This window comes from Engraulis encrasicolus, chromosome 3, assembly GCF_034702125.1.
Source record: "Engraulis encrasicolus isolate BLACKSEA-1 chromosome 3, IST_EnEncr_1.0, whole genome shotgun sequence".
NCBI lineage: Eukaryota > Metazoa > Chordata > Actinopteri > Clupeiformes > Engraulidae > Engraulis > Engraulis encrasicolus.
In genome coordinates, this window is record NC_085859.1 from 41,200,114 (window position 1) to 41,227,892 (window position 27,779).

The 27,779-nt window shown below is 43.2% G+C and overlaps 2 protein-coding genes across 2 annotated transcripts in view; both read right to left on the bottom strand.

Moving 5' to 3' along the window:
- Positions 1-289: 289 nt before the first annotated feature.
- Positions 290-25,180, bottom strand: si:dkey-13n15.2 (protein transport protein Sec24C). The gene is made up of 21 exons (XM_063195431.1): positions 24,945-25,180; positions 24,505-24,741; positions 23,926-23,996; positions 23,396-23,464; positions 23,017-23,128; positions 20,941-21,068; positions 20,469-20,604; positions 13,831-13,940; positions 12,998-13,110; positions 12,390-12,581; positions 11,443-11,539; positions 9,599-9,709; positions 9,202-9,369; positions 8,730-8,826; positions 8,385-8,533; positions 7,573-7,711; positions 6,920-7,041; positions 3,979-4,158; positions 2,959-3,147; positions 2,017-2,106; positions 290-1,396 (listed from the first exon to the last, which is right to left on the bottom strand). The coding sequence occupies exons 2-21, from the start codon at positions 24,710-24,712 to the stop codon at positions 1,256-1,258; spliced, it is 2,622 nt and encodes an 873-aa protein (XP_063051501.1). The 5' UTR covers positions 24,713-24,741; positions 24,945-25,180; the 3' UTR covers positions 290-1,255.
- A 1,647-nt stretch (positions 25,181-26,827) lies between these two features.
- LOC134444748 (phosphatidylinositol 4-kinase alpha-like) overlaps positions 26,828-27,779 on the bottom strand; it is a 77,416-nt gene continuing 76,464 nt past the window's right edge. The window contains exon 45 of the mRNA XM_063193968.1: positions 26,828-27,779. This exon is cut by the window's right edge and continues 2,167 nt beyond it. The gene's annotated coding sequence lies outside the window, so the exon portion shown is untranslated.

Consider the following 27,779-nt stretch of genomic DNA (forward strand, 5'->3'; position numbering starts at 1 on the left):
GCCTGTTCACCAGTGATTTTCTTTGTCCCCAATACTGAGCAGACTCTTCTGCCTCCCTTCTCTGGCAGTAATTACGCCAACATTGATTGAAACTGAGAAAAAAATGCCTTCAAAGTATTTGTATTAGGTTGGATATTGTAGCTACTGCAAAGCTGACATTGCAATCAGGGCTGTAACGAGACATTTTCAAATACTGAGGTCAAATACTGCACACTGTACTGCATGCTGAACAGAATTTTAATATATAATAGTCTGTAAGCGGGATATTGCAACTCGTGATTTAAAAAAATATGGGCTGTGTCCTTTGGGGCACAAGGGAGGATGACGTCATTTGTGCGGTGCCCGTGGCATGCCTGTCTCAACATTTACACAGTAATGAAAAAAGGTTCACATCTGTCTGGTAGTTTGTAATGAGTGATGATGCAAAATATGGATTCATTAGTTACAATCCAGTGCCATGAATTACCGGTACAAATATAACCTTGTATTACCTGTCCAATTCCATGTCCAATTCAACCAGGTGATCGTTCAATCAACCAATCACCTGACTGAATTGGATAGGTAAAACCAGGTCATTTGGAATATGTGGCACTGGATTTTAACTAATGAACCCATTTTGCCCATCACTGTTTGGAATACATCTCCAACAGAGGACGTATGGCTTGACTGGAACTGAGCATTTATTAACATGTCATTTCAATGTAACAAAACAGAAAATTAATGCATACATTTTTTAAATAGGAAAATAAAAAAATAAGAACAATAAACTTTGGACATACATATGCTTAGTAGTTCTTCACAACAATGACATTTAGACACAGACAGACTGACGGACATGTTTAGCTGACAATGTTACCATGCATTTGGCCTCAGACACATACAATAAAATACAGCACAGCACCCCAGAGTTTCACATCATGACGAGCCACAGTCTGCTTCCTGACTGGGAAAGGTTGAATGGAGGATTGGTTGGCTCTCAGTATCCCTCCTCCAGTTGTTCAATCTGCCCGTGTGTCTCGTCTCGTTAACCCTCCACCCATGGAGGAAAACAAATCAGGATGGAGAAGGTGTCAAGAACCATGTGTAGGTAGGTCCACTTCTCAATGACACCTCACCTTCCTCCTCCATCTTGGTTCTGTCACCTTTTTCGTGGTTTATTGTGACTTCCTCTGTAGAGGCACAAAAGCCAAAAGAACCAACTAACACTAGAAGGTATTGATGTGTACGCTCTGCAACCCAACCCCGGGTGTCACTGTCAGCCTAGCAGGCGTAGGGAGTGGACGTGGAGGTGGTAGAGGAAGTCTGCGTAGGAGGCTCCTCCGTTAGGACTCTTGTCCTCCACCAGGCGGCGCTGCATGGCATCCTCACAGCTGTCCCCCTGCTTCACCACCTTCAGCTGTACGGGTGAGAAGAGAGAGGAGAGCAGGGGACGGCCAGAAGAACTTAAGAGATCAACAGAACAGAGTGGAGGTGGGTGGAGTATCATGGAATAGTTAACAGTAGTACAGTTGAGTTGAGTATATTTGAGTGCCTGTTGAATCATTCAGATTTTTTTTTTAATTAAGGTGTCCTATGTTGATGTTGATGTTCGGAAATTAAGCTGTTACTAATCGTTTTTAGGACTATTTATAGGATTATTTGTGTGTGTGTGCACGCTCACATGAACCCCGGATATTTGGCACCATATGGCAGCATGTGGGATTGTGTGCGTGAATGTGGGAGTGTGTGTGTGTGTGTGTGTGTGTTTGAAAGCTCTTCATTGCTGTGATACTGTGCTATATAAAAGCATTGTATTGTATTGCATTGTATACCATCATCATACAGTAGCTTGGGCTTTGTAACACAGTTTTTTTTAATAATTGTGCACTTGTATCTGCTAGTGATGTTGGCTATGATTATGTCCTCGTTTGTAAGTCGCTTTGGTTATAAAGCGTCTGCCAAATACAATGTAATGTAATGGATAACAGCATACTGTATGCCCAAGTCACCACACTAACAACACTAATCCAGTCTTACCGTGACACTGAATGCTGAGTTTGACTGTAGAGCATGAATGAGGCTCCTCACGTGGACTGACAGTGGGGTATCCAGGGGAGACAGCTGTATCTGACCAATACACGAAAAACAGTGTGATTATTATATATGCACAGCAGTAAAAGCCTTCATGGACACAAAAAATGGAAGGGTTGTATGTGGAGGACAGGAATGTATAGGTATGTAGAGGAGTGTATATTGGAGCACATATGAATAGATGTGTGTATATGTATTGTATGTGGATGTCTGAGGATGTGTAAGTGTCTGTGCGAAAATGGTGTCTATATGTATTGCAAGTGAGATGTGTACTGCAAAGATCTAATCTGTTGGAACTCAACAGTCTGATGTGAAAACAAATATCCCTATGGGACAATAAAGAATCAAATCTAATCTACCGTAATCTATTAAGTATAAAAATAATCCTGTACTAAAAAACTGAACTAGCATGTCGTGACAGTGGATTTAGAGATGTAGACACTTTTCTCACATTTCTAATCACATGGCGGGAACTCAATGCATTCAGGAATGTAGACAAGATGAAAACAATCTGCTGCAGCTCAAACCAAGCATCAGATGGAATGGTACTCGTATGGGGGATATTTTCTTGGCACACTATGGGCACTTTGAGTATTGCTGCAGGAAGTTAAGTCAGTTCTGAAGGCAAGGGGGGCTCCAAGGCAGTACTCGCTAGATGTACCTAATAAAGTGGTCGGTGATGAGTGTATGTTTTTCATGCTATGTGTACATGCTATGTGTACGTTCCAAGTGGTGGAATCTTGCATCCGCACTTGTTGTTCTATATATTCCTTGTGCACTTTGTATCTGCTAGTGATGTTGGCTATGATTATGTCCTCGTTTGTAACTCGCTTTGGTTATGAAGTGTCTGCCAAATGCAATGAAATGTAATGTAATGTGATGTAATACCTCGCCTGTAGTGACGGCAGAGAAGCAGGAGTTGCCAAAGAGCTCCATCAGGGCCTGCCTGGAGACGGCGTGGCCCACCCAGAGCACCAGCGCCGTGGGGCAGCTGGCCAGGTACAGGCCACAGGGGTCCAGGCTGGACGCGCTGCACCGCAACACCTCTCCCACACGGGGGCGCTCATCGCCCACACACTAGGAGGGAAATAAGATCATAACTAGATAAGGGCTGGAAAAAACCCTAGCCTGTCATTTTCGGGGTGCGCAACAAGTGACTGCGGGGGGGATGGGATAACTGCGTGGCTGTCTGCATCACCGCACAAACAAGTTTGTTTCCGAGCATAAACCAGGCTCGACAGAGCGTTTTCATCAGATTCCTTAGGGAAATGGTTTGTTAATGCCAAGATAAATAGAAGATCCTTAGCAGTGCAAATTATATGCACATTCATGCATAATGCTTGGAAATACTGCAAATCTGTGAAAATAAAAAAGGGTGCACAGTTCCTTTAAAATATCTTCAAACAACTGTACATTTGTGTAACAGACCCCTTGGTCATTGCCTGGATTTATTTTGTTCATAAAAATGTATCGGTAATTGATTCTCAACAGAATTAGACTTTTATAGCTGGGACATGTTTTGCCAAACTTTCAAGAATCAGTGTAATAACGAATAAACCATACACAGTATATAAATTAACAATAATAAACAGGGCTGGACTGGCCATCTGGCATAGCTGGCATTTCCCGGTGGGCCCTGCACCCTCGTGGGCCCCTATTTTCAGATTATTATTTTTTAAAAGCGGGGCCAACTGGTGAGTCAGTTCTGCGCCGCTAACTATGAGGGGTCCCTTTAAGTCAAAAAGTACCTGGGCCCTATCTCCCCCCCCACACCAGTCCAACGTTTGAAAAACAAAGAGCGAACAGGTGTGGGTAGAAGGGTGTGATGTTAAATCCTTCGCAGCATATAAATGAATATTAATACATAATAAAGAAAGTGAATAAATAAAGACCAGAGTGTTTGCTGACCAGAGCGAGCAGGTGTGGGTAGAAGTGTGTGACGGTGCTCCTGGTGTCCATGTTGAGGACCCGGCTGCGCTGGAGCAGGCGCTGGTGCACTGAGCTGCGCACCCCCGGCAGCACCACCTCGCTCTTACGCAGGCTGTTGACAAACACCGGCAGGGCCTTCAGGAACACCGGCAGCACCAGCTGTGGAGACACATTACACTAGTGATGGCAGTCTGGCACAAGCGCGCCGGAACGTGTTTCAAACCATCAACTGTGAAAACCATTAAACCACTGTTCCGAAGTTTGCTTCAGTACGGAAAAACCATGTGATATATGACGTATGAAACAGTAAACTGGTTCAGTTTTCCGAAAGAAGCTGCAGTGTTTTGCGCTGCCACACGAACCAGCAGGCGCGCGCAAATGTGTTTGGACTGTTGCAGAGCCGTCTGCCAGGTTGCAGTGGAGAGAATAGATATTTTATTGACTGCCATTAGGCCCATAAGTCCCACTTGATAGACAAGTAGACAACATCATCATACGTTATGAACACAACAAGGAGAAGACATTAATGTTCAGCAACAATTTATTCTGATCGCCCAAAAGCCTAATAATAAATTAATAAATAAATAAATGTGGCATCGTAGCCTTTGTAATGTTGTTCAGTGGCCTAAAATGTCAAATGTCTGGAAGTTAGTGTGTAAAAGTATGAGCTCAGTCCAATATTGAGAGTAATATCGCAGATGATGAGGGCACAACATCTCAATTTATCTAATTGAGCCCGTTTAATTGCAAACATGGCTTTTCACCAGGAGAGGGCCCTGTTACTGAAGCTTCAAGTACTAACCCATTTTTTGAAGCAATGTGCCTAAATGGTTCAGAGCTTCAACAAAGCTTCATTTGCCCATCACTAGGATACACCAGGCCTTGACATGAACTATTGTACGCACCAGCCACTGTGGCCATTGGGGTCACTAGCCTTCACCTATTCTACAGTACTAGCCACAAATCTGATAGTGTTTTTTTTTCTTTATCATGATACTGTACAATCTAACCTCTGAAGATGAGAAACTGAAGCAAGAAGATGAGTGCCTAGCTTTGTACATGGGAATATATCTAAGAAATAGAAACTGAGTAACAGCTTTTTTATTGAACTTTGAATACAAATAAATTGATACACAAGGAGCAAAATAAAAACAGAATAGAGGCTACTTTGACATGTCATGCCAAGGAATAAGCTACCTGCCAAATTGGCTAGTGACACTGAAATTATTACTAGCCACAGTCACAGCCAAGGTGGTGCCAGTTACAAGCCCTGACGTACACACAAGAGAGTTTGGAATCCTCTTTCAAAAGTAATTTCTTTCAAGATTCTTTTTACGATTCAAAATTCAAAGTCTTTTGAAGACAAGCTGGATTCTTTGGTTTAATTGTCATAAAATAAGGTCATCCACATATAATTCAATGCATAAAAACTAAGGTTTTCCACATACACGTATAATGCAATCTTAAATAGTTTTACTGTATATAACCCATTTGGCCTTTAGCGCAATGTTTTGGTCCATTTAGTCAATCATAAAAATTGTATAGGCTTATAAACATCAACTTTTTGCACATGAACTGTTAAGATTTCCTGACATTGGCCAAGGTCTGTGAGCGTGGCAGTCTTATTTACTGTAAAGTAGGGATGTTAACCGGTAACCGGTTAACTGATAGTCGACCGGATCAACTTTAACCGGTTAAAATTGTCTGCCACCGGTTAACCGGTTGTAATAATAATAATAATTATAATAATATTTTCCTCCCAAAAAGTAAAAAAAAAAACCATAATTTTGAGGTTTTAGGACGATAATTTAGCATTTTCCATCAGGCAACAGTGGCTGGACATGGCAGGTACTGTCTGCGCATCAAAAAAAAAGGCTTATGTGAACAATAAAAAAATAAAAAAACAGTGCTGTGTATATCAGGCACGCGAACGTTGTATAATTTAAGATTACCGGTTAACCGATTAACCACCGGTTCATGAGTCTCAGTAGCCGGTTAAGAGTTTTTTCAATTTTTGCCATCCCTACTGTAAAGTAAGAGAAGGTCGCACCATGCATTTGACTTTTTTATTACACAGATGCGTTTCGGCGTCACACACTGAGGAAGGCAGAACGCCGAAATGTGTCTGTAATAAAAAAAGTCAAATACATTGTGCGGCCTTCTCTTACTTTTCGGTTATATAATAATTTGGTCAGCCAACCTATAGACCCGTTCAGAGTCGACGTCCTCATGAATGCGTGCGCATCGTTGACTCAAACACACCAGAGATGTGAGACAAATATTACGAAAGACTCCACTCTTCTGGGTCGTACTGCTCTCTAGGGGGAGTGCAGACTCCATTCAGAAAGAATGGGCTGCGCCCTTTCGACAGCGGCCACTAGGTGAACTGCAGGCATGGGTAAAATAGGGAGTGGTGAGTCTGTAATACTTGCTGACAGTGCAGACACTAAAGAGAGAAAAACTGCCGTTCTGAAGCGTGTACGTTGATAAAAAATAGAGATTCCGAAAAGTACACTTGTTATGCTATTTTGAGAGGGAAGAGGCTGTTCCAGAAGCATAGGAGATGTTTGTTGTTACAAGACATTAAACTACTGACTGGACTGATGACATCGCCAGGAATGCCCGTGTCTGTGGTGCCCACTGCATATCTGAAGTTAGCGCGAGCATCCGTAATCTTATTTCGGAAAAAAAACTGTCGAGTGTCTGTACAAGTGAACGGAGCATGGTCGATTTTGAGGCAGCGGTGCGCACGCAGCCAAATTACGTCATACCTGTTTACAAACTCTAAAGGGGTCTATATGGGTGTTATCTACTGTAGCTGTTCTATTTTCTAAACATACAATGAAAGTCTTTGCACTGAGGATGGTCTGACTGGGACGGAAACGTTTGCACTGTTTGCTCCTAGTGTTATGTACTGTACCTGTCCTGAGTTGACCGGGGTAGTACAGCCGATCTTGCGATAGCTGGCCAGCAGCTCCGTTACCTCAGCCTGCAGTTCCTCACGCAGGCACTGTAGGGGGCGCTCTATCACTGCACAGTACACTGCAGGCAGAAGGGATAGAAAATAGAAAAAAGAAAATAGAAATAGAAAGCCTTTTATTGTCATTGTAAACAGTTTAATGAGATTTAGGCGCTCCCTACAAGGTGCACACAGTCCTTGATGGATAAACACAGTCCTAAGTGCAAGTGTGAGTTCAGCGTTGTGACAGCTTTGGGTAAGAAGCTGTCCTTCACTCTATTGGTCTGGTATTGACCTCTAACGGGCAACCGTTTCAACCACTGATATACTGTACATGTATATACTCTATTCTGTATAATTGGTTTGAACAGATGGAAGCCGCGGTGATGATATATTCATGGCTCTGTTTAGGCAGCGGGATATATGGAGGTTATGGGAGGCGGGGGGGCAGCCTATGATCTTTTGTGCTGTGTTGGTCACCATCGGCAGTCTCTTCCTGTCAAGTGATGCAAGTAAAGCACTACTGTATAGAACATCCAGCATCAATGGGTAGACCAACCTCCCTAACCATTTTAGGCCACCACGGCCTCACGTTTCACAGTCTTCTCACTCACTTTTCTTGCAGTAGAAGGTGAGCAGCGTCTCGGCCTGGCTGTTGCGGAAGGTGTCCAGGAGGGAAGCAGAGCATCGCAGGCTCAGGCTGTGGACCCTGGTCCTCCTCTCCCCACCCGCACTGGTGTAGGACAGAACCACCTATAGCAGGTGGATGGAGTGGGCATCACATCAGTCACAAAGGTCTAGCCCTTTCAGGCAGATGGGATCTCCAGGCAGCCATACAATTCACTATTTGCTGAAAAAGCCTAACAACATTGGTATGACATTGCCAAGAGCCTTTAGCAACCGATAGTAACCATTTTGGTGATAATAACGTTATAAAATAGGCTCTGAATTTCACTGTTTGCTGAAAAAGCTTAACAACATTTTAACAACACTACTATGCCAAAGTGTTAAAGAGATACTGTCCCATTTTTGGAAATAAGCTCCACCTCCCCTTGAGTTAGATAATAGGGTTTTACGATTCTCCTGTACTTTCAACCGTTCTCTGGGTATGGCAGTACAAATTTTCCCTCCATGCTAGCTGTTAACATTGAATCCTATGAGACCAGCTGGCGGCTAACTGGTCTCATAGGACTCAAAGTTAACTGCTAGCTCGGAGGTAAAATTTGCACTGCCATACCCAGAGAACGGTTGAAAGTACAGGAAAACGGTAAAACCTAAAATAACCTTATTTCCAAAAATGGGACAGTATCACTTTAACTGTATGGCTCAAAAACGCAAGACAAATTCCCCTTGGGGCAATAAAGTTGTTCATTCATTCATGGAGAAGACAGGTAGTGGACATCCACCCTGACCTCACTCAGCTCACCTGTATGGCCACCCCTCTGGCTTCGTTGAGGGCTTTGCTGTGGGTGAACTCCAGGGCCAGGGCCGTGTGGCAGTCCAGAGCAGCCAAGGCCACCAGCCCTGGACAAGCACTGGGGATGAAGGAGCCATAGCTACCGGACACATTCAGCTCTGGCATACAGAACAACACACGCACGCACACGCACACACACGTACACACGCATACACGCACACACACACATTTAGGAAGTGTTTAGGAATTATAGCAGGCAGACAAGAAGATAAACGGAATCATCATAATTAGCCAGAAATAAAAAATAATATATCCATAATATATCTATAGAAATCAGTATTCCGAACGTCTTACCTTTGCTGGTAAAGACTCTGAGCTGAGCCTTGTATGCCATGTCTGTCTCCATTATCTTGGCCAGGTCGCCATGTAGCCTCTCCTTTTCTAATCTTGACTGAAATGAAGTGCAAGAGTCAGTGTTGTTGCACAACATTGCTATTGTAATAATAATAATAATGATAATAATAATAATAATAATAATAATAACTTGATTTTATATAGCGCCTTTCAAGTAACCCAAAGTCACTTTACAAAAGGAGATAGGGCAGGGGAATAGAGGGGAGAGGTGAGGAGGGCGAAGAAGTGGGGTTGAAGTGGGGTTGGGGGGCAGGGTAGTTAAGGACCATAGGCCTCAGTGAAAAATGTGCTTTTAGGTGCTTTCTGAAAGTAGCCAGTGTGGGGGCTTGGCGGATATGGAGAGGTAGACTGTTCCATGTGGTAGCGTAGCATGTGATAATGAGAAGGCAATGGACAGAGTGGGCCATCTTACCTGCAGGCTGCTGTATGAATACAGGCCGCCACCTGTCAAATGGGGAATGTCCCCTGGCCAAGCCCCACCCACGTCTTGCTGGGCGAATAGGAAGAGGTGCACACTGCAGCCTTGACTGACGCATGCCTTGGCCAATGAGACGGCAGAATCTGAGGCCTGGAAAAGTGACTGAAAATGAAAGGTGAGTCAAGATGAGACAATCAGTATAATGACAGAGCCAAACTGCGCACATATCAACTTTAGTCATTTATAGCTCCAAAAAGTCTGAATGTGTATATATTGCCATAAAGAGTAGACACAAGCTACAACACCGATGCAGAGGTGGAGAACAGACCAGAATGGAATAGCTCCTCTATAGCTCCTAATGGAGTAGAGGAGTGTATCCCATCCATGGTACCTTTGGCTTGTTGGAGCTGAAGAATCCTGGAGAGGAGGAAGAGGATCTGCTGGAGTTCTCTGTGAGGGGAGACGAGTGGAAGACCAGCAGCTTCCCTGGACAGCCCACCTCCTAAAATATATATAAACTAGAGGCACTCAGAGAGCGCAGACCTCCGCCAAGGAAGCTGCTTGATAGAACATTTGACTATGCTACACCCTATTTTCATTTTAAGTCCTTCTGCCCTCTTTTTGTGGAGTTAGAAATTGGAATGTTTTGTCCCGCAATTCAATTTGTGGTCACTAGGGGCGTCTAGATTCATAGGCCAGAATTGGTGAAGAATCTTTAAAAAGGTCCTGGTTCCGGTTCATGATCCGTATCACCACCAGAATTGAATCACTTGTTCCTTGCGTCATTACTAATAACTCCACAAAGTTTCGTCCAAATCCGTTGATTGGTTTTTGAGTTATCCTGCTGATAGAATCCTTTAAGAAGTCCTGGGGCCTCATTTATCATTTGTTCGTAGAATGCCTTCTAAATTGTGTCCTATGAGTGAAATATAGAATGTTCGCAAGTACCGAAAAATCGGGATTAATCAAACGTGCGTTGGCTGTTCCTACGCACACCTCTGCATGGTAAATCCCACACCTTCCAAATCACTGTGCACGCGCGAATTCGAGGTAATTGCATCCCGAAATGCCTCCAAGTAACCATATATGGCATTAAAATGTATTCAAATGCCTTGTTAATTCGAAGGCGCCACCCTGTTTGGACACACATAAACACACGCGGACACACGCGCCACTCAAAGCGCTGGCGGGAAGTGCGGAGATAGAAACATTTCTGGGGCAGAAATGGAGGTGCTTTCGACAGGAGGAGGACAGTGTTTCAAAATAAGCAAAAAAAGGAGACACACATGGAAGAAAACACTGTCAAATAGCACACTGTCATACTCCATTGCCATTCAAAGCTATTGGTACCTTGCACGGCCAATATTATTTGCAATTTCATGTTTCTTCCACTTGCACGCATGGTCTGAGGTGTGCGTAGATTTAGGCTTATTTCTATGTTCAAGTACAAGTTCATAAATCCCACACTTTGCTCAGGAATGATCGCACGCATGCTTTACGCACATATATGTGCCTAAGAACGCTTGATAAATGAGGCCCCTGGTTCCGGTTCATGATCCGTATCACCACCAGAATTGAATCACTTGTTCCTTGCGTCATTACTAATAACTCCACAAAGTTTCGTCCAAATCCGTTGATTAGTTTTTGAGTTATGCTGCTGACAGACAGACAGACAGACAAACCAACGCTACCGAAAACATTACCTCCTTGGCGGAGGTAAAAAGGCAGAGAATGCACGCACATCAGTAATACAGGTGTTGGACCAAACAGAAGAGAACTGGAAAGAGATCATATTTATTATAAAAGGTCTGCAACACATCAATGCTCCCAAAATGTTAACAGCTCATCGTGTTGGATGCGTCCCGAAACATTGTGTTATTAAACTTTTGGGAGTGTACATCAGTATTGCAGACCTTTATACACTTCCTACAATACACACATAATAGCTGAGGTAAGCATGGAGCCAATAGTGTTCAGGCTTTGTAGTCTTTATCTGTGAGAAGAAAATACGGTATACAAGGTCTATACTGAGGAAAAGTACTTCTTGGTGGATAAGTTTCAAATCTCATCTTCAAATCTCACTCCAAACTGTAGCTAGCCACAATGACTGCATGATAAAGATTTTGTTTTTGCACCATCAGCCTTGAAATTACGAATGCTTGACTTGAAATGACTCATTATTGTTTTGTCTTGACTGTGTCTTGACCATTTTCAATGAAGTTTTGTAGGGCCCACCTGAAGAATCTTGAGACCGGTGGAGACGACTGTGTCTTGAGGTATGCAGGTTGAATCCTGAGGCTCCGGACTAAACAATGGTATCTGCTGCAACACACTGGATATACACAATGACATGGTAAAAAAACGAAATGGTAAATTTCAAAACCTTTCAGGAATTTATTTCAGACACTACCAAGTCACTACCTAATTAAATGGGGGAAAATATTAATACAGTAGGCCTATGTATGTACTCTCAATCCCTCAATTGGGAATCAATTCAACGACTGAGGGACAAATAAATATCCCAGGCTAAATGTAACATAGTTGTGTACTTAACCCCTTAGCGCAGCACCTATGTTATAACCTTACTGTCACCAAAATTGTAATGCCTATGTCTTAATCTGTTACTTAAGGCTCTTGGCACTGTCATATCAATGTTGTTATGATGTAGTTGAGTATTTTCAGCAAATAGTGAATAGGCCCGCCCGCGACCCCATCTGCAGTAAGAGGCTACCAATAACAATAACACTATCAAAAGTAGAAGCACTCAGAGAGCACGGACCTCTGCCAAGGAAGCTGCTTTATAGAACATTTCACTATGTTACACCCTGTCTTCTGCCTTCATTTTGTGGAGTTAGAAACTGAAATGCTTTGCCCTGTCCTGTCCAGCAATTCAATTTGTGGTCGGGGCTCGGGGCGTCTAGATTTATAGGCCAGCAATGGTGAAGAATCTTTTTAAAAGTCTTGGTTCCGGTTCGTGATCCGGATCACGACCAGAATCACTTGTTCCTTGGGTCATTACCAACAACTCCACAGAATTTCATCCAAATCCGTTCATAACTTTTTGAGTTATCCTGCTGACGGACAAACTGACAAACAAACAAACAAACAGATCCACGGACCGAAAACATAACTTCCTTGGCGGAGGTAATAACATTTTTTTTCAGGAGTTTTAGGGCACAGACCTCTGGATGATGTGTTTGCACTCGCCGAGGGGTATGAGAAGGCCGTCGGTCAGGGGAAGTTCAAAATCGTCCGTTTCCATGACGACCAGCATGGAGGGGCGGGACAGGTTGGCACTCAGGTTATACAGGTGAACTCTGCTATCATATGTCAGCAGGCCCACACGCAACGCACACTGCTCCGAACCTGCTGCCCTACAAGGCAAGCACACACCATGCATAGTTTAATTTAGTTTAGTTGAAGCAGGGAACATGTACAAGAATCAATGGCGACAAAAGTAAAAAGATGGATTTGTGCCAGATCATAGCTAATACAGCCAATTTCCATCTGGCAGGTACAGCAAAATTAAAATACATACAGATAAGAACAGCCATAGGTGCATATACGTTTATGTACACACTCACACCCCCAAATTAAGAATATATGGCTGATGTCGAGAATGACTACAATATGATTAGTCAGCACATTGGGACTAGGAATGTGTGTGTGTGTGTGTGTGTGTGTGTGTGTGTGTGTGTGTGTGTGTGTGTGTGTGTGTGTGTGTGTGTGTGTGTGTGTGCATGCGTGCGTGCGTGCGTGCGTGTGCATGTGTTATTTCCACGTAGCATACTTATACGCTGTGTCCAGGAGTGAATGCAGGTGTTGGCATATGGCCTCTAGCTGTCCGGCTCTCAGGGCGGCACCAGACACATCCACCGCCAGCAGGAGACAGGCAGCTTCATCCTGCACAAATACACATCCAACTACTATGCGCTCATTACCAAATTACTGTTGTGACAGATCCCTCAGGTCAACCTACACACACACACACACACACACACATCCTGCACAAATACACATCCAACTACTAAACGCTTATTACTAAATTACTGCTGAGACAGATCCCTCAGGTCAACATACACTAGGGCTGTAACGATACACTCAACTCACGATTCGGTTTGTATCACGATTCATGACAGTATCGTGACTCTGTGTATCACGATTTCTCGGTTCGATACAATATGGTTACAGCATTAACATACACGCACAGACACCTACACACATACAAACACACATCCTGCAAAAATACACATCCAACTACGCTCACTACCAAATTACTGCTGTCACAAATCCCTCAGGTCAACCTACACACACATGCACGCACGCATGCACACACACACACACAGATCCTGCACAAATACACATCCAACTACGCTCATTACCAAATGAATGCTGTGACACATCCCTCAGGTCAATGTACACACACGCATGCACACACACACGCGCGCGCACACACACACACACACACACACACACACACACACACACACACACACACACACACACACACACACACACACACACACACACACACACACACACACACACACGCGCACACACAAAAGTATTTCCTGACTGGTGAGTTGGCATTATTAAAGCAACAGTAATAGTGAAAACACTGACCTTATTCTGCTCCAGTATCTCGTAGGATCCCAAACTGAGCTCCGGTCTGCGCTCGGTGTCTACTCTGCGGCCGTGGCTGCCTGTGGTGTGCTGGTACTGGGCCCAGGGCACTGGGGAAATACATCCACAAAATGTCTATTAGGTAAATACTATATATTGGGCAGTCATGGGTGAGCGGTTAGGGCGTCAGACTTGCATCCCAGAGGTTGCCGGTTCGACTCCCGACCCGCCAGGTTGGTGGGGGGAGTAATCAACCATTGCTCTCCCCCATCCTCCTCCATGACTGAGGTACCCTGAGCATGGTACCGTCCCACCGCACTGCTCCCCATGGGGCGCCACTGAGGGCTGCCCCCTTGCACGGGTGAGGCATAAATGCAATTTCGTTGTGTGCAGTGTGCAGTGTTCACTTGTGTGCTGTGGAGTGCTGTGTCACAATGACAATGGGAGTTGGAGTTTCCCAATGGGCTTTCACTTTCACTTTCTTTCATATTGTATCATACTATCGAAAATACGTATATTGTATACAGTTCCTGTTTCAGTTTCAGTTTATTAGGGACCATGTGTAATTAAAACATGAATGTTGCCATTTCACGCATTCTACCAGAGTGCTGCACGAATACACCAGCCGCGACCTGAGCAAGGCGAGGGACGGAAGTAATTGACTTTCTTTTGAGTCGTGCGACAAAAAGCGATTCAGGAGACTGGAGGCGACTTGAGCGTCAGTTTGTAATTGAACTCCTGGCAATGTTATGCACATTTGCTATGCCGTGGTTCGGAGACCGCCGCCACAACCAATGGGAATGTTGGAATGCTTGCATTCTGCTCTTCATACATGTACTCTAGTCGCTTCCATCGCTCGCATCGCTCTTGCTGCACAGCAGCGATTCTCTGTGGCTTGAATCTCGCCGTGGCCGGTGTATTGGTGCGGTAGCCTCAGGCTAATTTACATCTGCAGTCCCTAAAATCATTCACGTCAGCGCCAAGTAATTAATTCATAATTGGTGTGTGATATTATTGCCAAAAGTTCATCCGTTCCAGTCAGCCAGATTCCGACCGACAAGTCTATGAAAATATAATCAAAATCGAATCAAACAAGCAAACCAGTGAAGGTAGAAGCAACCAACATTCTTGGCAGAGTTAAAAATGACCACATCACACATCTACCAGAGGTGGAAACATTGGGCTGAATGAGTGAAAGTCATGCTGCTTAGGTATTCCTTCTGCCTGTGCTCCCAACACAGATGACTTAGCTGATAGTCGGGGAGGAACGGTAGCCTACCATGCACCCCCCCCACAACAAAACGCCATATGACTTTTTTTGATCTTCAAGATGTCCTGAATAAGAATTTGAGTGGTAACAGTAATATAACTCACTCCCACTATACTTTTTCACATCATATTGTATATGACCCCAGAATGCTCAATGCATTCTAGTAGTACACTGCCAAGTCCTCTAGAGCCATGATTCAGTTGGTTATCATAGCTTATGATATACCATATGAAAGCTTGGAGTCTGCAGTATACATATATTAAACTGTATTTGGTGTAGCTTTTTGCATAGCAACGGTTGCTAGGCAAAGCATCTTCCTTAGCAACCAGCATCAGTGATGCAGTTCCTCTGTGATTACATTGTGCTATGATGTCTGGATCTAGACCACTTTTCCAAGGTTCAACATGACTTGTTTGAACCTCCAAGATGTCCTTAATAAGAATTTGAGTGGTAACAGTAATATAACTCATTCCTATTATACTCTTGTACATCATATTGTATATGACCCCAGTACGCTCTATACGTTTTAGTTCTATGTAGTAGTAAACTGCCAAGGCCTCTACAGCCATTTTGCAGTTGGTTATCATAGTTTGTTATATACAATATGAAACATTGGAGTGTGTAGTTTATGAACATTGTCATATTTTTGGTGTACTTATTACATATACATTTGGGAAAATATACTTGGTTTAGTGGTATGATGTCTGAGAGCTCTGATTTTTTCCCTTGGTTCTTTAAATGACCAATTCTTACATATAAAGACCTTAAAAGGAAATATATTAACAATTTGGAAAAGTCCAAACCCTAATGTGATGTAAGCACTAACTATTGACAATGTTGCAATCTGTACGGTCTGTGTCACTGTCACAGTCCATGCAAGTTGGTGCGCAAGACCACAAGACCCCAATAGAAGGAAACCAGTTGAATCATAAATAAAGTTTATTGAACATTTGGGGAAAGGTATAGTCCAAGGCGGAAAGTTCATTTACTGCTACTGTCAATGTCTGTGCTTGACCAATCACTTTCAATTTCACTCTCACTGCTACCACCACAGTGCACTTTACCGTGATACAGCTGGTGATGATGCTCTCAATGGTTCCTCTGTAGAAGGTGGTCATTATGGCTGGTGGGGCACTGGCATGCCTCAGTTTGCGCAGGAAGTAGAGGCGTTACTGGGCTTTCTTGGCCAGTGATGCAGTGTTGGTGGTTCAGGAGAGGTCCTCGCTGATGTGCACTTCAAGGAATTTTGTGCTGCTCACCCTCTCCATAGCAGCACCATCGATGGTCAGTGGCAGGAGTTGGTGGTGACCTTTCTGGAAGTTGACAACAATCTCCTTTGTCTTGCTGACATTCAGTAGGAGGTTGTTGTCCCTGCACCACTTGGCTAGGTGGTCCACCTCTGTCCTGTAGAGTTTCTCATCTATGATGGTGATGAGACCCGTCAGGGTTGTGTCATCTGCAAACTTCACCTGGTTGGTGCTGTGGGATATTTTGCAGTCGTGTGTGAGCAGGGTGAAGAGTAAAGGGCTTAGCACACACCCTAGTGGAGCTCCTGTGCTCAGCGTGATGGTGTCCGAAGTGTTGTTGCCAACATGCACTGCTTGTGGTCTCTGGCACAGGACGTTTAGCAGCCAGTTGCAGAGGGAGGTGCTGAGGCCCATATTGTCCAGTTCGCATATCAGCTGTTGGGGTATGATGGTATTGAATGCTGAGCTGAAGTCAATCGTTGAAGCAGGATGGAGATGACTTCTTTGGTACCCATATGATGGTGACGGCTTTGAAGCAGAAGGGGACAATGGCTTGTTGTAGTGAGGTGTTGAAGATGTCAGTGGAGACATGCTTTAAAGTTCCTCAGCACAGTCTTTCAGCATCCGTCCAGGAATGTTGTCTGGGGCTGTTGCTTTGTGTGGGTTGATCCTGAGAGCCCTCTTCATGCTATCAACAGGTAGACACAGGTATTCTGTGGGTGGGTCTTGTTTTGTTCCTCGAAGTGTGTGAAAAAGCTGTTGAGGTCGTTCAGCAGGGATGTGTTGTTTTTGCACCTCCGAGGTGATGGCTTGTAGTCAGTGATAGCTTGGATGTCCTTCCATAGGCTCCGTGCATCTTTGCTTGTGTGTATTCTTGTTTTGCCTTTCTAATGCCTTGTGACAAGTTGGCCATAGCTGTTTTCAGGCCCGCTTTATCCCCAGCTCTGAAGGCTATGTCTCTTGCCCTCAGCAGCCTGTGGACGTCCCCTGTCAGCCATGGCTTCTGGTTGGCTCGAGTGATTATTGTTTTTGTGTCTGTGACGTCGTCTATGCATTTGGTGATGTAGGATGTGACTGTATCTTTATACTCCTCGATGTCTATTTGGTTGTTGTTGGTGGCAACTTGTTTAAAAATATCACAGTCAGTTATTTCAAAGCAGTTTTGGAGGGCGGATAAATCCCATCCCTAATTATGATGCGCTAATTAATTCTCAAAACCCTTTAAATAATTTAAAAACTACAATATTTTAATATATCATAATTGGCTAGCATTGTGGAAGGGAGTCATTTAAAGAATCGAAAAAAAAATCAGAGCTCTCAGACATCATATCATAAACCAAGTATATGTTCCCAAATGTCATAGGCCTACACTATACATATGTAATATTCATAAACTACACACTCCAAGCTTTCATATGGTACATAACAAGCTATGATAACCAACTGCAAAATGGCTGTAGAGGCCTTGGCAGTTCACTACTACATAGAACTAAAACGTGTAGAGCGTACTGGAGTCATATACAATATGATGTAAAAGAGTATAGTAGGAATGAGTTATATTACTGTTACCACTCAAATTCTTATTAAGGACATCTTGGAGGTTTAAACAAGTCATGTTGAACCTTGGAAAAGTGGTCTAGATCCAGACATCATAGCGCAATGTAATCACAGAGGAACTGTGTCACTGATGCTGGTTGTTAAGGAAGATGCTTTGCCTAGCAACCGTTGCTATGCAAAAAGTTACACTAAATACAGTTTTATATATGTATACTGCAGACTCCAAGCTTTCATATGGTATATCATAAGCTATGATAACCAACTGAATCATGGCTTTAGATGACTTGGCAGTGTACTACTAGAATGCATTGAGCATTCTGGGGTCATATACACTGTGTGCAGAATTATTAGGCAAACATGTTTTTTGACCATATTGTCCATTTTATGCGTATTTTCCGCCACCAACCTTTATGAACATGAAAACCTATTGGATTTAAGCATTCCAGAACATGCATATGTGTATAATAAGATGGGGTGTGATCAAAGGAGCCCAACACCCAATATCCGGTGTGCATAATTATTAGGCAACTTTGCTTTCTTCTGGGAAAATGGGCCACAAAATAGATCTAACAAACTCTGAAAATTCTATGAACAATTTTGAAGTCTTCCAGAGGGATGTGGCTCTCCTGAAATTTGGCAAGACTTTGGTCACATTATCACAGAAGTATCAAATGCACCGTTACAAAGTCATCAGTCTCACATGAAATGTCACGGACAAAAATTGAGAAGAATTTTAGGTGAAACTACAAGAAAATTATTACCCTGCAGTGCTATCATATTCCAGAATGCAAACTTACATCAGGTGTCCAAAAGAATAGGTTGTTGAGCACTCAGAGACATAGCAAAGGTAAGAAGGGATGACACCAGACAACCATTTAACAAGTTAATTAAGTCAAGACTGGGTCAAGAAATACCCTAGGACAGAGTTTTTAAAGGTATTATGGACTGGTGAAAGTGACTATTGACAGACAGGGTGGATGAGCCCATAGCTGGATCTGTGAGGGAAAAGTTTGCAACTTTCAAGAAGACAATGGTATTTATGCAGTATTCTGCTGGCATTTGAGTAGAACTCAGGAACTCATCTGAGTGTGCACATTACCGATCTAGCCATGGGCTCATCGATCTGGTCCATTAACAATCACTTTCACAAGTTCATAAAATCATTGACAAAATTGTCTAAAGACCTTCCTTAACCCAGTCTTGACTTACGTTTCCTGTTGAGTGGTCTTCAGGTTTCAACCTGTTTTACCTTGGTCATGTCTCTGAGTGCTGAATACAATGTTCTTCTGGACACTCGATGTAGGTTTCAGTTCTGGAATATAACAGCACTGCAGGGTAATAATTTTGTGGTAGTTTGACCTTCAATTCTTCTCAATCCGGCAGTTACTTTGTGAGCACAATGCATGTGACACTGATGGCTTCGTAACGGTGCATTAGATGGATATGACCAATATCTGGGCAATTTCAAGACAGCCACATCTCTCTGGAAGACTTCAAAATTGTTTATAGACTTTTCAGAGTTTGTTAGATCTCTTTTGTGGCCTATTTTCCCAGAGGAAAACAAAGTTGCCTAATAATTATGCACACCTGATATAGGGTATTGGGCTCCTTCGATCACGCCATCTCTTAATATACAAATATGCATGACCTGGAATGCTTAAATCCAATAGGTGTTCATGTCCATAGAGGTTGGTGGCGGAAAATATGCACATTATGGACAATATGGTCAAAAAACATGTTTGCCTAATAATTCTGCACACAGTGTACAATATGATGTGAAAAAGAATAGTGGGAGTGAGTTATATTACTGTTACCACTCAAATTCTTATTCAGGACATCTTGACGATCAAAAAAAATCATATGGCGTTTTGTTGTGGGGGGGGTGCATGGTAGGCTACCGTTCCTCCCCGTCTATTAGGGCTGCTCGATAGTGAGAAAAATCAATATCACGATTAATTCAGTCAATATTGATATCACAATATTTTTAGATGATATTTCTTTTAAAGACAAATAATTGTGCTAAACAATTCACAATCTTCCCTCCCTTCAGCAGTTGGAGTGGAGGGCCATAGAGAAACACACAGTGGTGTTCTGCATGAGTGTTTGGTAGCAAGTCTGCTCTGTGCTCTCAAGTGGAGGGGAATGTATTGCGCTTAGCATAGCCTACCTTTTGGCAGTGTAGTTCTAGACAAATGACCAAAATATTGTTTCAAATCGATATTATGACATTTCATTTTGTGATATTAATTCGATATTCAATATTAATCAAAATGTGGCATGGTTTTTATTTTCTCAGCCCTCTACCCACTGCACATAACACAAGAGACCTGCTCCTCCTCACCTTTATTACATTACATTACATTATAATGAGGCTTTATAACCAAAGAGGACATAATCATAGCCTACAGCAGATACAAGTGCACAGGAAAATTACAGAACAACAAGTGCAGATGCAACAAAGGGTTAGCATTTTTTAAAGAAGTGTACATACACATAATGTCAAGAGTCTGGCCTGGGGCTAAGGCAGTTCAAGTAAGATAGTCATGAAAGAGGAGAGTCTTTACCTTCGGTGAACTTGCCGCAGAAGGGGCAGTGGAACCTCTGGCCACAGTCCTGCCAGTCCATGGAGGGGCACATGAAGGCCCCGCACTCCCCACAGCCACTCAGGCACTCCCCCTCTGCACACACGGCCACCGGGCGCTGCACAACACACACACACACACACACACACACCACGTACACACATTAGAGTGTGTGTGTGTACATACTAACATTGTTATAGAACAATGAATGGAGCAGTGGATGAAGACATAGAGGGGCATTCAGACATGTACACAAAGACAGACAGACAGACAGACAGACAGGAACACCACGACAGACGGACAGACACACAGACAGGGAGACATGTACACTAAGAAAGACAGACAGACAGGCAGACATGAACACCAAGACAGAGGAACAGCCAGACATGTACACTAAGACAGACAGACAGACAGACATGAACACCAAGACAGACGGACAGCTTCCTCTCCTGACCTCTGCTGTTTGTTGTTGAGCCAGTGGAGTGACGATGGCGGCTAGTGGCAGGTGGCTCTGCTGGGCAGCCAGGGCCTCACAGGGGAAACTGTAGGCCGTGCAGCGCAGGAACTGAGGACTGGCATTACCTATGGAGGAGGGTAGTAGGGACCAAAGAACGTAGATTGGATAAGAACTAACACTTGATGGAAAATGCATTGGCCACGGTGTAGTACGGGGGCCTGGCCTGAGGACATGAGTGGATGGAAAAGTAACTCCGGTGCGCATAGTCAGTGGGTGCAACGCCATGATAAAAAAGCGACTCCCCAAAATCCGGAAACTCCGCAAAATCGGTCAAAAAGGATATCCGGTTTAGGGCCCGACCGATATGTTTTTTTCAGGACCGATACCGATACCGGTATTTATGGAAATGGGAGGCCGATAACCGATATATAGAAATATTGTTCATAATAAAATTATTAATTAAATGTAATGAAATATAAATTATCATTATTATATATACACATGTATTTAGTTATGGTATTAACGGAATATGGTAGATATGGTAGTACGGAATATCAGACCTGTGCTGACACAATATTCTACACAACGACTGGTGCAGGCCACGGTCCTGTCCCGCGTTGACTACTGCAACTCACTCATGACAGGTCTACCTGCTTGTGCGCTAAAACCTCTGCAGATGATCCAGAATGCGGCGGCATGGTTGATATTCAATCAACCCAAAAGGACCCATGTTACTCCTCTATTTATTGAGTTGCACTGGTTACCGATCGCCGCCCGGATCAAGCACAAGGCATTGACCCTTGCCTACAAAACCATCACAGGAACGGCCCCAGCTTATCTGAAGGACCTACTAACGCCTTATGTTACTGGAAGAGAACTGCGCTCATCCAGCACAAGCCGTCTGGCTCTGCCATCCAGTCGCTCTAGATACTCCCAGTCAAGATTGTTCTCCGTTGTGGTACCCAAGTGGTGGAACGGTCTCCCAGAGGCAGCAAGACTAAGCACATCTCTTGCAGCCTTCAAGAAACAACTAAAGACCTTCCTCTTTCGAGAGTATCTACTAGACTAATGCTTGAGCTGGCCTTGCCCCAGGGCAGACTCCTGACATGATGTTTAGTTTAGTTTAGTTTGTGTGTGTGTGTTTGTGTGTGTGTGTACTCGTTATTTACTCTTTATAAAAAAATAAAAATAAAAACTAACCCCTCTTTGCAACTGCACTTGTTGTTCTGTATATCTCCTGTGCACTTTGTATTTGCTTGTGATGTTGGCTTGATTATGTCCTCTTTTGAAAGTCGCTTTGGTTATAAAGAGTCTGCCAAATGCAATGTAATGTAATGTAATGTAATGTAATGTAACGAACTCTCATGGAGAGCAGAATAGAAGATGCATTCAGAACGAAACGGCTGCAAAATTGGTTGTGAAAGTTATACAAACTTATCGGTGAAAATGTATTGAAAGTATGGCCGATACCGATATCCAAAAAAAGCTAAATATCGGTCGGGCTCTAATCCGGTTGTCAGTGTTCAGTTTGTGACCAAATTGACTGCAGCTGTTGGTCTGCATTAATTGCGGGGGATAATTAGGGACTGCTGACAAACATTCACGTTTTATTATCGCATTCCTATGGCTATAATTTGCTATTGCTATAATTTGCTTTTACATGGATATTCAAATGTGCACTGAAAATGCATGTGGATCACTCTTTCTGTTGCTGAAATCACTGACATAACAATTGCAGTGTCAACTAACATCACAACTAACATTTTCCACTACAGCAGTGGTTCTCAAACTTTTTTGAAAAAATGCCCCCTTGACCTCATCCTAACCCTCCCAACGCCCCCTTGACCTCATCCTAAGCCTCCCAACGCCCCCTTGACCCCATCATAAGCCTGCCAACACCCTTCTTAGTAGGCTGTTCAAAAATGAAATGGACTAATGCTCCCCCAATGCCAACTAAGCCCCGCCCCCTCTCAGCTGAATCCTTCTCAACGCCCCCCTAAAGCTCCCCAACGCCCCAACGCCTGTACTGCCCCCGTTGAGAAACACCACCCTACAGGAAAGTGAAAGTGCCACCTTTGTCCTCTATGATGCAATCTGTGGTGGAGAGAGGGGGGAGGGGGGATGGAGCTACGGCCCCAAACGTCTTCCCCTCCCACTCCTGCTGGTCCTCCTGCATCACCTGAACCTGAGAGAGAGAGAGAGAGAGAGAGAGAGAGAGAGAGAGAGAGAGAGAGAGAGAGAGAGAGAGAGAGAGAGAGAGATGGTATGATGGTCCAAGGGAAAAAAACTATTAGCACAGGATGCAAACAACACATACAGACACACATAGGAGCATGCGTAATAACATGCAACTAAATACTGTGCTTATAATATTAAAAATGAGTAAAATAAACAAAAAAGATATCTGCTGCGCACAATACTTTGGTTTTGGAGTAAATATCAGAAAACGTACGGCACTGGGCAACAGCTGGGGGTCGAGGCCATAGCGGGATTCTGAAGTGGGACTGGCTGCTTTGCTTTCCTAATTCATGAAACAGAGAAGGAGACAACGTGTGATGATGCCCCATACACAACAGAGACCATGCAGTAGGTTGCATACCCCTGGTTGGGAAACACTGATCTAAGACATACACATAAATATGCAGAGGTGTCAAAAGTAAAAGTAAAAAAAAAAAAAGAAACACAGTTTCCTTCCAACACAGTAACTTATCTAAGTAACCAGTGGACCCATGTACTTGTCTTACAATCAGCTAACTCTGCACTGGTTGGATCAAGTTTGTGGTAGGTCCTCCTTAGGTTTTCAGTGTTTTTCAGTAACAACACAGTCTATTAATCTCATTAGGTACAATGGAGTAAATGGTGTAACAGCTATGTAATGCCACGTGCTAGTGTTGTAATTACACCACAAAAGTTATTTTACTTTTACTTTTGAACCCTCTGTGAATATGGAATGTGTATGTGTGAGGGTAATGGTTGACTCACAGGTTGTGAGCCCTTGTCTGAGGGGGACTGGGGCTTATAAGGTGTATCAGCAGTGGGCCTGGCAAATCCACCTGGGACACAAAATCCACCACATTACACCACATTACACTGCATTATACACGGAACATTTGACATCCTGTCCTCTGAGTTAACCTGACAAGAGATTCCTACTGGATGGAGTATGGCATTGGGCTACATGCTATCCAAGACCTTGGGTTTGCTATGAGGATGTCATGACCATGTCCTCACGAGTCATGATGCTTGTGAGGACATGGTAACCTGCAAGATACTATGCAGACATTGCCCTTCGTCTTGGCCTTCCAAACCTGCTAAAATACTTGCATTGCTTGCATCTACTCCACATCACATACACACTTGCTTGTATCCTTCACCCCTGACAACAGTAAACTAGACATGAAGATGCATGCAGATGACATTACATAGTCGTAACAGAAACATGGTCCATGTCCTGCCCATGTCCTCCTGACCTATGGTGATCCTCCCTAATGTGTGTGCACTGCAATTTATCTGGAGGATGGCTGTGTGGTTCTTCAGTCCATGTTGCCTACTGTAGCTTACCCATGGCTGAGGGGTGGTGGGCAGGGTTTGCGGGTGCTGGGGCTCCAGTCTGGTAGGGGTTCGTTTGGCACTGATAGGGCGTTGGGAAGGCGCTGGGGAAGCCTTCCGGCGAATTGAGCTGCGGTGGAGTAGCTGGGGGTACCCAGCCGTAATAGCAGCCCCACAAGCCCTCCTGGCCATACGTGGGGCTGGAGCCAGGGATGTCCATTATATTACCGGGTGACAGAGGACGGTGGTCTGCCATAGACAAAATAATTTCGATTAACCACCGTGCTTTTGACGGATCGTGCGTGAGACTAGCGCAAGGAAGATTCTAACTGAGGATAACATTTGTAAATAGCACTGAGACCGTGTTTTCCACAGAAACAACTGAACATAGATTAACCTAAGTCATGCAATATCAGTTTGACCAGTACATTACAATCAAGATAGCTCGTTACCTTGCTGGCAATGTCAGAATCAAATCAGCCTGCCTGTCAAAGGCACCTCACATCGTGAATCATCGCTCCGCAGTGTTTCGCTGGCGGACAGCACCTCTTCTAAGCGACATGGTGTACAACATATAACCTGGTGATAACCTGAAAGATGTAGCTCGCAAATAGTGGGCTAACGGCCAATGAAGGAGACGATTATTACCCTGCAGCTAAGCAATATTCCTGACCACTGACTGACAGCTCTCCGGCATTTCCTCGGCTCATGTGAGTCTGCGCAATGACGCGCAAAATGTGACGTCATCAGTGTAAACAACACCCACCCTCCATAGGCCTACACTGTTGATAACCATGTTTTTATCTTGAATTTGTTTATAGTCATGGGAAAGTACCATACACAAATGCAAATGGGAGGAAGAAAACCAACCAACCATCCAGGGAACCATTTTCCCTTGAAGGACTGAACAGCCGAAAAGCTGAAAGAACTATTGCCTTAATGGCTATATGGCTTTTTTTACTCTATTGATTAATATGTGCACTATACCCCGCTTTTTCAATGTTTGTGTCTTAATAATCTAATCTAATAATAATAATAATTTAAAAAAAAATCCATATACTGTTGACAGTAGTGAAGTGGTCATGTAGGCCTACAAACACACCAATGTCTGTCACACACACATGCATGAACACAGAATTGGACTAGTACGAGGGTTACACTTTATTTTAATGGTTCACTATTACAGTGGATCTAGCCCTACTACATTAGGTACAGTACAGTGTAATAACCAGTGTAACAATATTTAATACCATGTAATACCAGTGTAACACCATGTACCAATTTTGTACTTACATCCACTTGGATCCACTGTAATAGTGAACCAGTATGAGTTATACATAATGTAGGCTGTTACACTGAAGTAATGCATTTGACGTAATATAGATTAGGGGCCTATTCCTCCATCTGCCTATTAAGCTTTTATTCTCAAGAGTCAAATGGTCAGATGGGCTGGCCGACTAGCAGGCCTACACGTTGAAAACAGCAAATTCAGTATTTTCTTAATAGGCCAACACAACTTAATAATAACAAAGCAGCTTGAATGTTTTATATGAAGAACAGATAACCAAGGCTGAATCCATTCTGGACAATTACATCCATCCTCTGCACAGTGAATTTCAGCTTTTACCCTCTGGTTCCCGTTTTAAATATCAACCAGCCCAGACAAACAGATACAAGCATTCTTTTATACCCTCTGCCATTCAGTTGCTTAATTCCAATAAGAAATGCAGATAGCCATAGGTCAGGTGTGTATTGTGTTTTTATTTTTTGGGCAGGGCAATCTTTTATACTGTACACCTCACTTCTCAACAGCACTTTTATCTTTTTTAATCCTATACTGTGTAAACTTCAAATCCAAATGTAAATTTATTCACAATTTTTAGGCCTATTGTTTTAATATTTTATCTCGTATGTGTTCTGTATAATGTATCGTGGATATGTGTGATTGTATGTGTGTGTACTACTGCTGCCAAACAATTTCCCAAGTTGGGACAAATAAAGCTACTTGACTTGACTAATAAGTAAGGGGAGAGTGTACTTAAAGTGTAATTTTTAACAAATATATTTCTCTCTTTTTTTAGTCCATTTTTCAAACATGTGTATAGACATCATTTGATCAAACCCAAGAGAGCTGCCCCACCTCACCTGGAGATCATGCTAGGACATATCTTTACACTTTGCTGATTTGTGAAATGGCGCATTTCATTACATTTTTTAATTAAACCTTTTAAAAAACAATGAATTGAGCACACTGCATTTATGTAATTTGACACAGTGGGGCACAATAATGAAGAAATCACCAGTCGCAACACATTTATTACAAGTTATTCCATTCTTTTATTGATTAAATATCACAAACATTCACATTTCAAAACAGGAAAAGTAAAGATAGAAAAAGAGGAGAACAGAGATGCAAAGCTTTGACAATTAGATTATGAAGTAGCAGCCACCACACACACACACACACACACACACACACACACACACACACACACACACACACACACACACACACACACACACACACACACACACACACACACACACACACACACACACACACACACACACACACACACAAATACTTAACAGTCTATATATATTATAGGACATCAGAAAGTCACAGCACTCCTGTGGCGGGCAGACTAAACTGACTCAAGCTTCGTACAGTAGCTGACCGATTTCTTGCTATGGAAGTTCAAGACGATAAAACACAGTGACAAACCAATTCTGTCGTCTTGGTTAAGTAAACATCGGACTGCAGACACAATCACGAGTCATGGCACAGAAGAACAGCACAGAGGTCACGGTCAGCCATCTTTGCTGACTTAATTGTTAACCTCATCACTACGCCAGATCAAACTATAGGATTTCTAAACCACATTAAATTTCCAACACATAATATAGAACGGTCCAAATCTTGAAAGTACAGCACATGGAAAAATATAGACATCTGCTCTACCCATTCAGTTATCTCGTCGTTGATTCTGTTATAGCGTCTAAGAAAGCAACAGTTTTGTTGGTTGCAACAGTCTTTGTTGTGGCGGGTCGTGCCACAGAAAGGCTCTTTGTGCTCCTCCTACTTAGGAATGGCAGCGATCATAAATATGCTGATGCGGGAATGTTTAAAATCATTCAATTGACTTGAAATTTTTCTATTAAAATAAATGTTCTCCTCCTATGCAGGCCATGCGGTTATATTGGAGTAAATGCTTTACAGGCTTCTGCATTTTTAGTGCACCTTATTTATTTTTATTTATACATACATTTTATCTATTTAGTTTTCC